Source organism: Cetorhinus maximus, chromosome 19 (assembly GCF_964194155.1).
Source record: "Cetorhinus maximus chromosome 19, sCetMax3.hap1.1, whole genome shotgun sequence".
In the NCBI taxonomy this organism is placed as follows: Eukaryota; Metazoa; Chordata; class Chondrichthyes; order Lamniformes; family Cetorhinidae; genus Cetorhinus; species Cetorhinus maximus.
This window is the reverse complement of record NC_135897.1, coordinates 70,877,569-70,893,333: the sequence shown is the minus strand read 5'-3', so window position 1 is coordinate 70,893,333 and position 15,765 is coordinate 70,877,569. Positions and strand designations below refer to the sequence as shown.

Below are 15,765 nucleotides of genomic sequence, written 5' to 3'. Positions count from 1 at the left end.
AAGAGATTCACTGTAGGCTGATTCCAAGGATGAAAGGGTTGACTTATCAAGAATGGCTATTCATTAGAGTTTAGACAGATGAGGAGTGATCTGATTAAAACATAAAAGATTCTAAGGGGGCTTGACAAGGTAGATGTTGAGAAGATATTTACACTAGTGGGGGAATCTTGAACAAGGGGGCATAGTTACAGAATAAAGGGGCACTCATTTAAAACTGAGACGCAGAGGAGTTTCTTCTCTCAGGGGTTAGTGAATGTCTGGAATTCTCTACCCCAGAGAGCTGTGGGAGCTAGATCACTGAAAGTATTTGAAGAGGTGGTAGATAGATTTTTGCAATAATCGGGGAGTTGAGGGTTATAAGGAGCTGTGGCACGAGAGAGGAGTTGAGGCCTGGGGCAGATCAGCCATGATCTTATTGAGTTGCAGGGCAGGCTTGAGAGGCTGAATGGCCTACTCCTGCTCCTATTTCTTATGTTCTTATGTGGCATTGAGCAAGTAATTTGTTTGTGATGTTGATTGAGTGATAAATATTGGCCAGGGCACGGGTGATATCATCACTAGTCATCTTCAAAATAGTGCCGGCAGATCTTTTGCATCCAACCGGGAACGCAGTGCAACCTTGGTTTAACATCTCATCTGAAAGGTGGATAGAATGTAGGCCATTCAGCTAAGATTCTGACAGTAATGCACTCCTTCGGTACTGCATAGGAGTGTCAGCCCTGATTTTTGTGCTCAAGTTCTGCAATGGGACTTGAACCCACAACCTTCTGACTCAGAGGCAAGAGTGCTACTAAGTGAGCTATGGCTAACCCTGTCATTAATTTTACCCATTATATTGTGTGGTGTCACTCAGAGTGTCAAAAGCGTCAAACTCTGTACTCACTTACTGAATAAATAAGAACAACGACATTTAATTATGTTGTAGTATAGAGTAGGTCCAGAAATTAATATTAGTTTGTTAGGTTACTACTGACCTTTTTAGTAGTGCATCAATAACATTTATCGACCAACAAATGGATTCAGACATTAAACCACCCTGCTCTGCTCGCAGACAGAATTTTCCTATGGAGTTGTATATGCATAAAGCACATCAAACACAGGTTTTGTTTTATCTATCTGGTATTAACCTTCTGCTTGGTGGCTTTAATATGGAAATCGCCTTGATACAAGGGTACATAGTTCATTTAATTTTATATTGTGATAAGATTCCTTAACACAAGACAAATGTATTTTAAAATACAAGAAGTTACATCCCAATTGTAAATATGAAATGCTCATATGTAAACTGCACAGACATCATCTTTCTGTATCCAAATATCTGAAAAGGCCTTTACCATCAGTCAGAACTCCACCTGGCCATTTTTCAACCTAGAGGAAACAACTTCTGGAGAATGGCTACTCTGAGAAACAAAATGCTGTGCAAAAGAAAGGTTCAATCCCTTGCCTGCACTGAATTAACTGTTCACATTGGGAATGCTACAACTGTCCTTGCCAGCCCTAGGCAGGATTCTTCCTTATAGCTGATATCGTGCAACTTGAAATGGGCACGCAAGGAGAGGATCAAGCTCCCTAGTTGAATGGTCTGCTACTATTCACTGCATAGGCTTTTGCATGAAAACACAAATGAGGATTCAAAACAGGGGCTTCTATCAGTAAAAGTAACCAGATTCCAGCAGGTCACTGCCTTCAAGAAGGGACAACAAAAAGGGATTAAGAGAAGTGACCAGAAACTATTCAAACAATTGCCTTACCTGAACACAGGAATTAAAATGGATGCCTTGAGAATCATAGAGACAAATTTTCCTATTTGGAAGATCAACTGTTAGCAATGACCAATGGATTTCCAAATGAATAGGAATTAGTAACAGGGCTTTACTGAATAAATCCACCTAAAAAGAAAGACAAATAAAAAATCTTCCAGTTAGGCAGACAAGTTGTCTGAAGAAAACAAGAACCTGCAGCTTGAATATCACAGAAGCAAACTTACGCGAAGGCAGAGGCAATGTAGAAAAACGTAACAAAAATGGTTTTGGGGGTTCTACCGCTGGTTTTGGAATGGAAGAGAAAAAGACAATTTCTAAGATTTCTCTTAAAAACATGAACAGGGAATGAGAGGTTTTTTTTAAGTGTAGAATTAGGAAACAATCCTGTCTATTCTGATGTACTCTGCTTTAGCATGTTGATCATTAAAGGAGACAATTTTAATGCCATTTTGGTCCACAGTGTTGTTGGAATTTCCATCCACAAGGTAGCACCCCCAAAATTTGAAACCTCTGATTCATTCACGTCTAATTTTAAAAACTTTTTAATACTGTTCCCCCATAATCCCAGTGAAAGAGAGAGAGAGAGAGAGAGAAAAGAGAAAAAGAGAGAGAGAGAAAGAAAAAGAGAGAGAAATAAAGAAAGAGAGGGGCAAGGAACAACACTATAATTTGGAAGGAAGTGTTCTGAGTACCCCATGGCATTCACCACAACATCGCTAGCTTCCACAACAACTCAATAATGGTTTTCCTAAACTACGCTGAACTTGTAAAAACCCCGCTAGCTGCCACAATCCACTCCCTCAATGACTCACCTTTTTCGTCCACCTCTTCACTCCGTTGTATCCTTTAGTTTGAAGCTGCTTGTAAAAGAAGCTATTGAAGAAATGAACCTGGAAAGGGGAATAAGCAAAATTAATGAAGCAGAAATCTGTTTAACATGAGGTTTCCTGGTTTCTCCTGCCACCTGGAGTTTAGAACGTGTGCAATATATTGCCCACTTTTTGGCCAGATTTATTCCCCCAATCTCTCCTGAACGCATTAATAGCTGCCAAAGTAAGTTCAATAAAGATTCCAACCACCCTCACTGCAGTAGCCAATTTTCACAAGTGTCGGACAGCGACATTTTGTCTGCATCACAGCTGAGCCTGATCCCACCCTCACAGGCCCACCCACACATGTGCAACCCCAGTAGCAATTGCTGGATAGCACTCAAGCTTGTGGATTTTCCCATATTTTAACCAGGGGCACTAAAGCACTAGTATTGCCCCTCGAGATGAGATCACCTAACTCAAAACAAGCTGGGATTAGACTTGAAACTTCCTGTTATTCACAAACCCGCGATTCATTGTTTTAACTGAGCGAAGTGTCTGTGCGTTTTTGTCCCATATCATTCCTGATTAATCAGGAAGGCAACATATTCTTAGGGCATTTTTGGTATTTTCTGCAGGTGAACGAGCCGGATAACTCTGTCGCAACACCTTAGTTCGTTATAATTGAAAGATATGAACACCAAGGAACTATGAATGAAACAGTGAGTCACGCCATCAAAATTATAATAATGGACTTTCTACCAAAGGTTAGCCTTTAGTATTATGGTCCATGAACCCACCTTATCTGGTACTGCATCTACAATCAGTTCTCCATACATGTTTATTACCTGCAAGGAAACCGGACAATTAATTGTTCGTTCACTACTATTGATCCATTTAGCCAAGATGACACCTGCATTCAATAATGTAAAAAATATATTACGCTAGCAGTGGGGATTATAAAATGATACATAAGGTGGTAGACGGTGGCTACAAGATTCTAACCTTCCCTTAATCTAAATATAGCTCACGTTTATATGTTTATGCCCCAACCTCACTCTGCCAATAAAACAAGTTGTCACTTTTCTGAGGTTCATGTGACCCTCACAAAAATCTATTACAGGTAAACATTTCTGGCACAGCTTGCCCCCTTGTCTGACCTGATCGTTCAACCAATTCTCTCCATAAAGCGTAGCTAGGTCATCCAAAGTCAAAACGTGCTTGTTGTAAACCACTTGGAAACCGGACACTGGTTTGTTCACCTGTGCTTTCTGATACTTTCGTATTTCCATCCGGATGAAGACCTTCCTGAAATACACAGAAAATAGAGGATACAATTTAACATGGCCTCTGTACTACAGAGGGCCATATTTGGAATGAGCAAGACTCTTAAAGGTCACATTTTTCATAGAAGTACAAAGAGGAGCTTTATGTCAGACTTGTGAAGGGTACTTTAAAAAAATGTTTTTTTTAAAAAAAAAATGCATTTTCTTCCCTTCTTAGCTGAAAGGACCAACTGTCACTGAGGTTTGGTTGCATGGGTAACAGCAGAATCAAGTACCTCACAAGTGGGAGCCAAGACTGTGAATGTTGCCAGGATGTTTCATTGTGGACAACATCGCAGCCAAATATCTCAACTTTTCAGCAGAAATAGGTTTCTGCTTGGTGGTGGTTACAAAAAGGGAAGTATTTGGGTTGTAACCGTAAACAGTGCTGCATTTCCCTACACAAGAGTAGCTGCATTTCACAAGTAATTCTATATATTAATATATATAGTTACACGTAACACAATGATAGCCATATGCTCTCAGACAAATCACAGCTGGAAGGTCTATTTTATTAGATGTTTTCTCTGCAGAATCTAGCAGTTCCGATAAAGCAGTCTAATGCCGCTTTGGCTATTTTGCACAAATTTCTAACTACTGAAATGAAGCAAGCAAAAAGACAAATATTTGCAAGGGACCTAGAGAAGAGGAGAGAATAAGGGGAGCTTAATGGAAAGGGAAGAAAATGATCGAGAAAAAATAATCCAACAGATCAAAAACAAGGAACTCCTTACATTATATTCCTTTTCAGACAATTTGCAAATATGCAGAAGCTTTGCTCATGTCAGCAGAGTACAATGTACATGCTTTAGTGGTGGGTTACAGAGTTCTCTCCACCACCCTTACTACCTTACCATTGAATGAACTTGGTTCAGCACAAGTTTGAATCCTGTGACATTTTTGCTAACTAAGCTATTTGTCAAATAAAAAGTTACCCCTTTACAAAAGCTAAATCTTAAGGGCATGGTGCATCTCAAACTTTTCAAATGAATCAGGAAAATTATTCAAGGACTCATCACAAGGTGTTCTCTATCACACATACCTGTCAAGGAAATCTTGATGAAAGATCTGCTCTAGCTTCATCAGAACATCATTCTCGGTAAGTGGGATAAGACTCCCATACTTTCTCAAAAACTCATCTAGGAAAGCTGAGAAAGAAAATATAGATCAGGAAAGTACATTGCCCAGCATTACTTATAGTCTGGAAGTAATCACACACTAAAAGAGTAGCAGAAACAACCAGTTATAGAGTTTACTGAGCACTCATCATGCTCACTGGCTATTGAAGAAATCTTTGGCGCCTACTGGGTTGGTGACCTAGCGTGACAGACTGCACCTGGTACATTTTCAAATATAACTTGCAGCTGTGCTTTCTCAGCCCTGGTTTCTAGGTGGTGCATGGTACAGTAAGAGATGCTATTTGCTTCTATTATATCTATAACTCCACCTGGCCCAAAAGTAGCACAAGAGGGCGGTGACGTTATTAAGGGATTGATATATGTGAGCTATTGAAATTTGTTTTGGGTGTCTCCTCCCAAGAAGGTAACTGAGAATGTGCGATTATAATATTTCTGATAAGTTTTTCTTTAAGATCAAAAATATCAACTATAAAAACGATATACACATCCCCACGGAATCACAGAATTGTGATTTAGATTATAAACAGACATGAATTACTCCTATTTCTCACGTCAACATTTGAGTGATAAAAACAGAAATTGCTGGAAAAACTCAAGCGGGTTGCATATGTGAATGGCGGGTCAGACTTAGCTATTGTACTCTTTCCTGTCACAAGGCCACAAGAAATGGGAGCATGAGTAGACCATATCGCCCATCGAGCCTGCTCCGCCAATCAATACAATCATGGCTGATCTTGGGCTTCAACTCCATTTTCCCACCTGCTCCTCATATCCGTTAATTCCCTGCAAAGCCAAAAATCTGTCTATCCCAAATTTAAAGTATTCAACAATTAAGCATCCACAACCCTCTGAGGTAGATAATTCCAAAGATTCACAACCCAAGTAATTTCTCCTCATCTCAGTCCTAAATGATTGGCCCCTTATCCTGAGTCTGTGCCCCCTTGTTTGACTCCCCAACCGGAGGGAACAATTTCTCAGCTTCTATCCTATCAAGCCCCCTCAGAATTTTGTAGGTTTCAATGAGATTGGCTCACATTCTCTGAAGTTTAGAAAAATGAAAGCCCAATTTATTTAGCCTCTCATCATAGGACAACGCCCTCATGCCAGGGAGCAATCTAGTGAACCTTCACTGTACTGCCTCCAATGCAAATACATCCTTTCTTAAATGCAGACCCAAAACAGCACAGTATTCCAGATGTGGTCTCACAAAAACCTTGTACAACTGTAGCAAGACTTCTTTATTCTTGCACTCTAGTCCCCTTGCAATAAAGGCCAACATGCCATTTGCCTTCCTAATTGCTTGCCATACCTCCGTTCCTTGTACAAGCACACCCAAGTCTCTTTAAACATCAACACTTACAAGTTTCACCACTTTTTAAAAAATATTCTGCTTTTATATTCTTATGACCAAAATGAATAACTTCACATTTCCCTACATTATACTCCATCTGCCATCTTGTTGCCCACACAATTAACCTGTCTCTTTGCAGCCCCACCATTTCCTCCCCACAGCTTACCTTCCCACTTAGCTTCGTATCATCAGCAAACTTTGATGCATTAATCTATCTCTTCATCCAAGTTATTAATATAGATTGCAAATAGCTGAAGGCCCAGCATTGATCCTTGCGGAACTCCACCGTTCATTGCTTGCCAACTTGAGAAAGCCCCGTTTTTGGCCACCCTCTGCGTTCTATCCCTTAACCAATCCATGTTAAAATACTACCCCCAAATCCTTGAACTCTTATTTTGCTTATTAATCTTTAGTGTGGCACCTTATCAAATGCTTTTTGGAAATCCAGGTATGGTCCATCTACTGGTTCCCCTTTACCTACCCTACTAGTTACATCCTCAAAAAAACTAATAAATTTGTCAAACAGGAATTCTCCTTAGTAAAGCCATGTTGACTTGTTCTAATTATACTATGCTTTTCTAAGTGCATTGTTAAGACTTCCTTAATAATAGATTCAAGCATTTTCCCAACAACTGATGTTAGGCTAACTGATCTGTAGTTCATTGTTTTCTCTCTCCCTCCTTTCTTGAAAAGTAGCGTAACGTCTGCCAACTTCCAATCTTATAGGACTTTTCCCGAATCTAAGGAATTTTGGAAAATCATAGCCAGCACATCCACTATCTCTGCAGCTCTCTCTGAGAACCCTAGGGTGTAGGCCATCAGGTCCTGGGGATTTGTCAGATTTTGGTCCCTCCAGTTTCGCCAATACTCTTTCTCTGTTGATATTAATTTCCTCATTCTTTTTAGACCTTAGGTTACCGTCTATTTCTGGTATGAAACCTGTCTTCTACTGTGAAGACAGGCACAAAATATTTGCTCAATGTCTCTGCTATTTCCTCATTCCCCAATGTCTCTGCTTCTAAGGGGCCAATGTTTACTTTAGTTCTCTTCCTCTTTATATACTTACAAAAAGCTCTTACAATTTTTTATATTCCTGGCTAGTTTATTCTCATACTCTATTTTTTCCCTTTTAATCAACTTTTTGGTAGCCCTCTGCTGCTTTCTAAATCACTCCCAATCTTCAGACTTGCTACTGTTTTTTGCGACATTGTAAACCTCTTCTTTTAATCTAATACTATACTTAACTTCTTGAATGAGCCATGGATTGGTCTTTCTTGCTGAGTTTTTATTTTTCAAAGGAATGAATTATTGTTGAAGATTTTGAATTGTTTCTTTAAATGTTTCCCACTGTTCATTTACCCCATACCTTTTAGTCCATTTATCTAATTAAACTTAGCCAGTTCTCCCCTCATACCTATGTAATTGGCTTTAAGTTTAAGATTTTTGTTTGTGATTGGAATATGTCACTTTCAAACTTAACATGGAGTTCAATGATATGATCACTACTTCCCAGAGGATCTTTTACCAAGATATTTCTAATTAACCCTACTTCATTACACAATATTAGATCCAAGATAGTTTCATCCCTAGTCGATTCCACAACATATTGCTCCAATAAACGGTCACGAAAACATTCTACAAACTCATCTTCTCGACCAATTTGATTGTCCCGGTCTATGTGAAGATTAAAATCCCCCACAATTATTATATTGCCGTTGTTACAAGCTCCAATAATTACTTAGATAAAAGCAAAATACTGCGGATGCTGGAAATCTGAAACAAAAACAGCTGGAAAAACTCAGCAGGTCTGACAGCATCTGCGGAGAGGAATACAGTTAACGTTTCGAGTCCGTATGACTCTTCATCAGAACTAAGAAATATAGAAATGAGGTGAAATATAAGCCGGTTGAGGGGGGTGGGACAGGTAGAGCTGGGTAGAGGGTCAGTGATAGGTGGAGGCAAAGAAAAGATTGCCGAAGATTGTTGACGGTCAACACCCCTTTGTCCTTTTGTCTATGACGTCTTTGGCTATCTCTTCTTTGCCTCCACCCATCACTGGCCCTCTACCCAGCTCTACCTGTCCCACACCCCTCAACCGGCTTATATTTCACCTCATTTCTATATTTCTTAATTCTGATGAAGAGTCATACGGACTCGAAACGTTAACCGTATTCCTCTCCGCAGATGCTGTCAGACCTGCTGAGTTTTTCCAGCTATTTTTGTTTTTGTTCCAATAATTACTTGTTTATTGCTCTGCCCAACGGTATAACTACTGGTAGGGGGCCTATAAACTACTCCCAGTGTTTTTTGACTCTTGCTATTCCTAATTTCCACTCATTCTATTTCATGATTTTCTGAGGCCAGATCCTGTCTCACTAATGCCCTTATGCCGTATTTTACTATCAGGGCTACCCTTCTTCTTTTGCCATTCTGTCTGGCTTTCTGAAATACTGTAACCATGTCTCTGTAATGGTGATCAAATCTAAATCATTTATCTCTATTTGTGTCACTAGTTCATCTATCTCCCTGCAGATGCTTCATGCGTTCAAATAAAGAACCTTTAATTTCAATGTTTACTTCTATTTCCTGCAATGTCCTTATTTGCCGATGTACAAATTTTGTTAAACACTGTCCCTTCCTGACCCACTCTGCTTGTCTTTACTCATATTACTATACTGTTCTGATGCCTCAATCTTTCGCCTTCGATTTCTAAATCTCCCTTCACCCTAGCCCCCCACCCCCGCTCCTCCTAAACTCTGTTAAAGGCTTGTCCACAGCCCTAGTTATATAATTGGCAAGGACACTAGGCCCAGCCCGGTTCAAGTGGGGCCCATCCCAATGGAATAGCTCACTCTTCCCAGAGTACTGATGTCAGTGCCCATGAACCAAAACCCCTTCTTCCAACATCACTCTGAGCTACGTGTTTAATTATCTAATCTGCTTGACCCTATGCTAATTTGTATGTGGCTCAGGTAACAATCCAGAGAGGATGTAACTAGTAGAATAGATAAGGAAGAACCAGTGGATCTGGTGTATTTGGATTCCAAGAAGGCTTTTGATAAGGTCCCACGTAAGAGGCCAATAGGCAAAATTAAAGCACATGGGATCAGCGGTAATATACTGGCATGGACTGAGAATTGGTTGACAGACCAGAAACAGAAAGTGGGAATAAATGGATCTTCCTCCAGATGGCAGGCAGTGACTAGTGGTATACCACAGGGATCGGTGCTTGGGCCCCAGTTATTCACAACATATATAAATGGCTTGGATGAGGAAACCAAATGCAATATTTCCAAGTTAGCTGATGACACAAAACTGGGCGGGGTTGAGAATTGTGAGGAGGATGCAAGGAGGCTTCAGGGCAATTTAGACAAGTAGTATGTGGGCAAGCACATGGCAGGTGTAGTATAACGTGGATAAATGAGAAGTTATACGCTTTGGTGTGACAAAAAGGCAGAGTATTATTTAAATGGTGATATATTAGGAAATGTGGATGTACTAAGGGATCAGGTTGCCCTTGTACACCAGTCAATGGAAGTAAACAGGCAGGTGCAGCAAGCAATTAGGAAGGCAAATGGTACGTTGGCCTTCAATACAAGAGGGTTTGAGTTCAGAAGTAGGGATGTCTTACTGCAGTTATACAAGGCCTTGGTGAGACCACACCTGAAGTATTGCATGCAGTTTTGGTCTCCCTACCTAAGAAAGGATATACTTGCCATAGAGGGAGTGCAGCCAAGGTTTACCAGGTTGATACCGGGGATGGCAGGACTGTCATAGGAGGAGAGATTGGTTCGACTGGGCCTGCATTCACTAGAATTTAGAAGAATGAGGGGATCCAATTGAAACAGAAAATACTAACAGGGCTAGACAGACTCGGTGCAGGGAGGATGTTCCCCCTGGTTGGGGAGTCTAGAACCAGGGGCCATAGTCTCAGGATATGGGGCAGGCTATTTAGGACTGAGATGAGGAAAAATTTCTTCACTCAGAGGGTGCTCAACCTGTGGAATTCTCTACCATAGAAGGATGTGGAGGCCAGGCTACTGAGTACATTCAAGAAAGAAATTGATAATTTTTTGGATATTAGGGCATCAAGGGGTGTGGAGAGAAAGCGGGAATATGACATTGAGATAGAGGATCAGCCATGATCATACGGAATGGCGGAGCAGGCTCGAAGGGCCGAATGGCCTACTCCTGCTTCTATTACCTTTTTATGTTCTACATCTTAATTTGGTCCCTAGCTCCTCAAATTCTCTTAGCAGATCATTCCTAATTCTACCCACGTCGTTGATTCCCAAGTGCGCCACTACAAATGGATCCTCCTCCACCTGCGAGGTGTCCTTAACCCTGGCACCGAGCAGACAACAACCTTCTGAGCTCCCAGTGGTGGCTACAGAGAAGAGTATCTATCCGCTGACTATACTGTCTCCTATCACTACCACATTCCTCTTCACTCCCCCTACTTGAATGGCATCCTTCACCTTAGTGCCATGGTCAGTCCGCACATCTATCTTGCAGTCTTTCTCATCCACACAGATAGCAAGCACCTCATACCCGTTGGACAAAGTCAGGGGCTGAGGCTCCTCCATCACTACTCACTGGTTCCCTATACCTGCCTGACTCGTAGTCACACCCTCCTGTACCTGACCACTGACCATCTCTAAAGTTCGGCCTAACCTACAGGGTGTGACTGCCTCCTGAAACAAAGTGTCCAGGTAACTCTCTCCCTCCCTGACGCCTCGCAATGTTCACAACTCAGACACCAGCTCAGCCTCTCTTGAGCTAAAGTTGCAGATACTTTCTGCAGATATGGTTGTCCAGGATTGTAATGCATTTCATAGATTCCCATATGGGGTAATCACAGCACACCACCAACCTTGCCATTTCTGTCCTACCATATTTATTTAGTCAATTAGTTAATAATGTAGGCAGCTAAAGTAATAGAAAGTTGCACTCACCTAGCTAGGAGACAAGGAAGGAAACTCACCAACTACTGGAGGCTGAAACAGAAAAAGGAGCACCTCTTTGCCCCATAGCACCGAATTCCCAACTGCTCAGTCAGGCGTAGTCTCCTGTCCGCATGCCCCTTTCTCCATCAAACACCTCGTTGACACCAACAGCCCATGCGCACACATGAAGATTGGTCACTCTGGCAATGGGACTCTATTCCTTCAGTCAGGACAAGGTTTAGAAACAGGGGAAATTCCCTCAAGTTGAAATATCAGGTTGCTATTGTCAGCTGATTAGCCCTGAAACTCCTAGGCCTTGGAGGGGGGTGCTGGGACATGGCCCAGTTCTGTTGGAACTTTGCCCCTTGCTCCCCATGAACAGATTTTCTAAAGAGGTGCAGGACTAGTGCGAGGCAATTGGGCATGTCATGCACCTGGCACCCTTCTGGCGTGATCACTGAACATCACAAAGTAACGCGTCCAACATCCCCCCCCACCCCCGCCCATCAACCCGCCAGAAATTCCATCCTAATTGACACTGAAAAGTATGCATGATACAGATATTTACTGGGTTTTGGTGGAGCCATCAATTGCACTAAGAAAGCAACAGGAAAACAGCAGTTTAAAAGTTGTTGTTTTTGGCTCAACGGTCTGAAATGCTGCTCCAAAATCAACACCACCCAAGCATGGAGCAAAGCTCCAGGGAGCACTGTAAATCCTTTGGGAACTCATCCCTTTATGTAAATGAGCCCAGCTCTGAAATTTTGGAAGGTGTCAATGTAAAGGTTGAATGGCAGTTGGAAGTACCGCCCTCTTACGTTTAGTGGCGAACCAGGGGCCAAAAAATTGCAGGCTCCAAGTCTTTACTGAGAAACAATAAACACCGGAACTGGCAGAAATATTGGGGAGATTAGGTTGAGAAGATCAGCAAAAAATAAAATGGTCACTATCCAAACTGTTTTACAAAAAAAATGCAGATTATGATCAACTGTAACAGACTCTTTTGTTTAAAAATATTTTTGTTCAAGCAATTTCAGAGGAAGTAACACAGTGGAGGTACTGAGATGAGGTTGTCCATTTGAAGCTCGCAATCAAAGTTCCAGGTTGTACCTGAAGCATTCATGCAACTTCCTCACGCAGTCAATCTTAGTAACTCCTCTCAGCTTGTCTTCCATTTCACAATGCCATCAGTATCAATCATTAGAACAAACATTTGTTAGAAGATTTTCAAGAAACAGACAAGGTATCAAAGCTGGGAGTTCCTTAATGGATAGAATTGCACGATGTGATTCACCAACCATCTGCCAAAGATAAGAAAAAGGTATTCCCCCATGAGAGCAAGACTCCGGCTTGCATTTTAAGGCTCTATTTTCTACTTTGGCAGACAGAAGATAATCCTGCCTTGTTGCAGACTAATCCCATTCTACAAGATGCCTGTAGGACTACAGATGAGAAATGCAACATTAACCACCTACATCTGACAGCTAAGCCAATTGCAGTGAAGTGGAACCAGTAGGATCAGACTCAAATAAGCAACGCTTAAAAAAAAAGCTCTTTTAAAACCACTATTTAAAAAGTATAACATACTTTCTTTCAAAAAAGGGTGGTTATGGGAGCACTTTTTCTTTCAAGTGACATACCCCATTTGAATCATTGTGCCAAATAGAGTACAACAGCCTGGGTTGCTGACTAAGTTATATACTGCTCATCAAACTGTTCTTTTAAAAAACAGTACTGTATAATCTTAGAGAGAAATAGAAAGGTTTTCTTAAACCAGCAACTGTACCATGAATACAGGATGTTAATTGTTCACTGGCAACAGAGCAGGTCTGAGATTCATTCTCTTTTTCCTTTTCGGCCTGACTTCTAGCTGGCAGTTCAGACCTCACTGATGCGTGCTCAGCTTGTTCCTTGGTAGATCTATAGTAAATGTGGTCCATCAGCTGCGGTTGAAGCACAGGACATGGCTCACCACTTTGCAAACATACGGACTGGCCAGATTCATTAAGAGAAGCGTTTGTGTGTCTACATGATACAGGACTTGAGTCCATTGTGGCATTGATGACCTGCATCTCCCCATCACTCACTGGGGTTTGGCTTGAAAGTCTCTCCTGAGAGACGGTAAACAACTGGGATGCCCCGTCGCTTTTAGACCACTCATCTGCACCCACAAGCTGGTTGGCACAAGTAGTATCCAATCCAAGAGGGCTCGAGGGAGGGAACACTGCCTTCGCATTTTCATCGACTGTTTGATTATGTTCAACAAGCTTTTCGTTTGAATGAACAAAATGAGGCATGGCCTCCTGCGTTTGTGAAGTATCCATCCTCTCATCAAGAGGCAAAAGTGAAACTTCACAGCAATTAGTCAGGCAGGAATTCTTGTCTTGTTTCATTGTCTCTGGTGTACTACTATTCTGATCTGAAGCAAACTGCACATTCTCACTGGAATCTTCACCTTTGGGAGGTGACAGAGAAGACATATCACATGCCATTTTATCCAAACATCGGCCAGCCTTTTTTGGATTTGAAGATTGCGCCCAGTTTAGCTTCTCTTGCCTTTGACTGGTAAACTTTTTCCGCCTGTTTTGATTATTTAATATTCTAAAACGGAAGCTAAAGAGAGAAGGTTTCCTGTAGAGCAGACAGATTTTGTGCCCTTTCAGCTGCCGCTTTGTCTTGCGAGGTAAACTATTGGACATGGGCTCTTTGCTCCCTTGGAAGTCTATTCTTTTGTAACCATTTAATAGCTTCTGATTTATAATCTTGTCCTGAAGCCCACTGTTATTCTTTCGTTGGGATTTGGGGCAAGCTACCTTTGCAGGTACTGTTAGATTTCTCGATACTGCTTTACAATATAAAATTGTTGATTTACAGTCGAAATCTGGGGCTACAGCATTGCTGTTCCAAGCTTCACAAATTTCATGTCCCTTACTCTCTCCTTCCTCATGGGTTGCCAAGGTTGGTATACATGTTTCTTCGGTTGGTGTGTCATTGATGCTCGAGGTGAACAACGCCGTTTCCTTCTGTGTCGCCTTCAAACATCTGGTGTTTTTCACAGATCTGCACTGTTGACAATTCGAAAGGGCCTTTCTTAGCACAGACTTGACCCGTTTTTTCCTGATTGACAGCCACAGACGCTGCTTCTGCTGATAATAAAACTGTCTTTGGGAGCACAACGAGCCTTCCAGTTGCTTCCATTTGCTGTGGTGGGACCTCAGTTGCTCTCTAAGGTTTGCCCTTAAGAATCTTTTACAGCATTTACCATTGCTGTGCTCCTTCATAGTCTGACAGTTTGGCTGTGAAAAAACATGAAAACAAAACTTAATATATATTGATATTAATTTCTTAAATATCAGAGCAAGAACAGTGAGTTTAAGTATCTTATTGTGAAAGAGAAAGTTGATGTGATGGCCTTTTTAAATCTGGGACCTGAGTTGGAATTCAGCCCAAGTTGAAGGGTGAAGATCTCATCTCGTTCCTTTATTGGTTTCATGGATCCTACAGAAAACAAGTATTGATAATCACAACCCAAATCTTAAGACCCGCAGCACAAAATTTTAAAATAAACTGGCTATATTAGTCACACAGATTACAGAATGGTCAATCTGGAAAGAGAAAACTGTACTTAAAGTCTGTTTTTTGAGCTCGGCCTGAGTAAATCACCGCCCCAATCTCATTTATTTATTATCCCCACCCTATCTCTATATCTCATCAATTATGCCTAAGGTTGCCCTTCCGAGAGAGCAGACATGCAAGTTGCTTTAGTCAACCACGTTCTTTAAAGGTTGCAGGGAATGGCCTGAAATGTTCTGAACTTCTGTTTTCCTCCGTTCCAAATGGAAAACTTGTTGCTGTTTCTTATCTTTTCAAGGAACCCACCACTTTGCTGGAAAAGTGGATGGGCTGTCACAGAGAGAATTCTGTTAAACTACTGTGCTAAGTAATGGCTAATAACTATAGTTACGCTATAAATTAACACCGTTAAAAATCCTACTCAATGAAAAAGAAAGACTTGCATTTTTATATTGCCTTTCATGACTTCAGGATGTCTCAAAGTGCTTTACAGCTTTTGAACTGTAGTTGCCGCTGTAATGTAGAGAAATTAAACAATCAATTTGCACACAGCCAGGTTCCGTAAACCGTTTTATTGGTGTTTGGCAAGGGATAAATATTGGCATAGGATCGTTAACATCCACTTGAAGGGGCAGATGGAGCCTCAGTTTAACACCTCAGTGGAATTTGCAGGTTCTAAGTGGTGGGAATAGAACTCTTCCCATTTCAGGCACCCAGTGTCAGTTGCAGCACAGCTGGATGCACAGTAAGGCTCTCTGTACTCTGCTCCAACTTGAAAAGAACATTGTCTATTGCCCCAGTCTAATTCCTCCTACCCCGTTTCCTTCGCCAGATGAGGTTGTTAGTGCTAAATTTGGGG

General features: G+C 41.4%; 1 protein-coding gene across 1 annotated transcript in view; it reads right to left on the bottom strand.

The window, feature by feature from the left end:
- Positions 1–15,765, bottom strand: part of LOC144693907 (uncharacterized) — a 30,061-nt gene that overhangs the window by 10,618 nt on the left and 3,678 nt on the right. The window contains exons 2-7 of the mRNA XM_078564110.1: positions 13,120–14,629; positions 4,940–5,045; positions 3,733–3,880; positions 3,373–3,420; positions 2,576–2,653; positions 1,752–1,889 (exon numbers count right to left, since the gene is read on the bottom strand). Of these exons, the coding sequence (XP_078420236.1) occupies positions 1,752–1,889; positions 2,576–2,653; positions 3,373–3,420; positions 3,733–3,880; positions 4,940–5,045; positions 13,120–14,614 (2,013 nt within the window). The 5' untranslated portion in view covers positions 14,615–14,629. The remainder of the gene's footprint in view (positions 1–1,751; positions 1,890–2,575; positions 2,654–3,372; positions 3,421–3,732; positions 3,881–4,939; positions 5,046–13,119; positions 14,630–15,765) is intronic.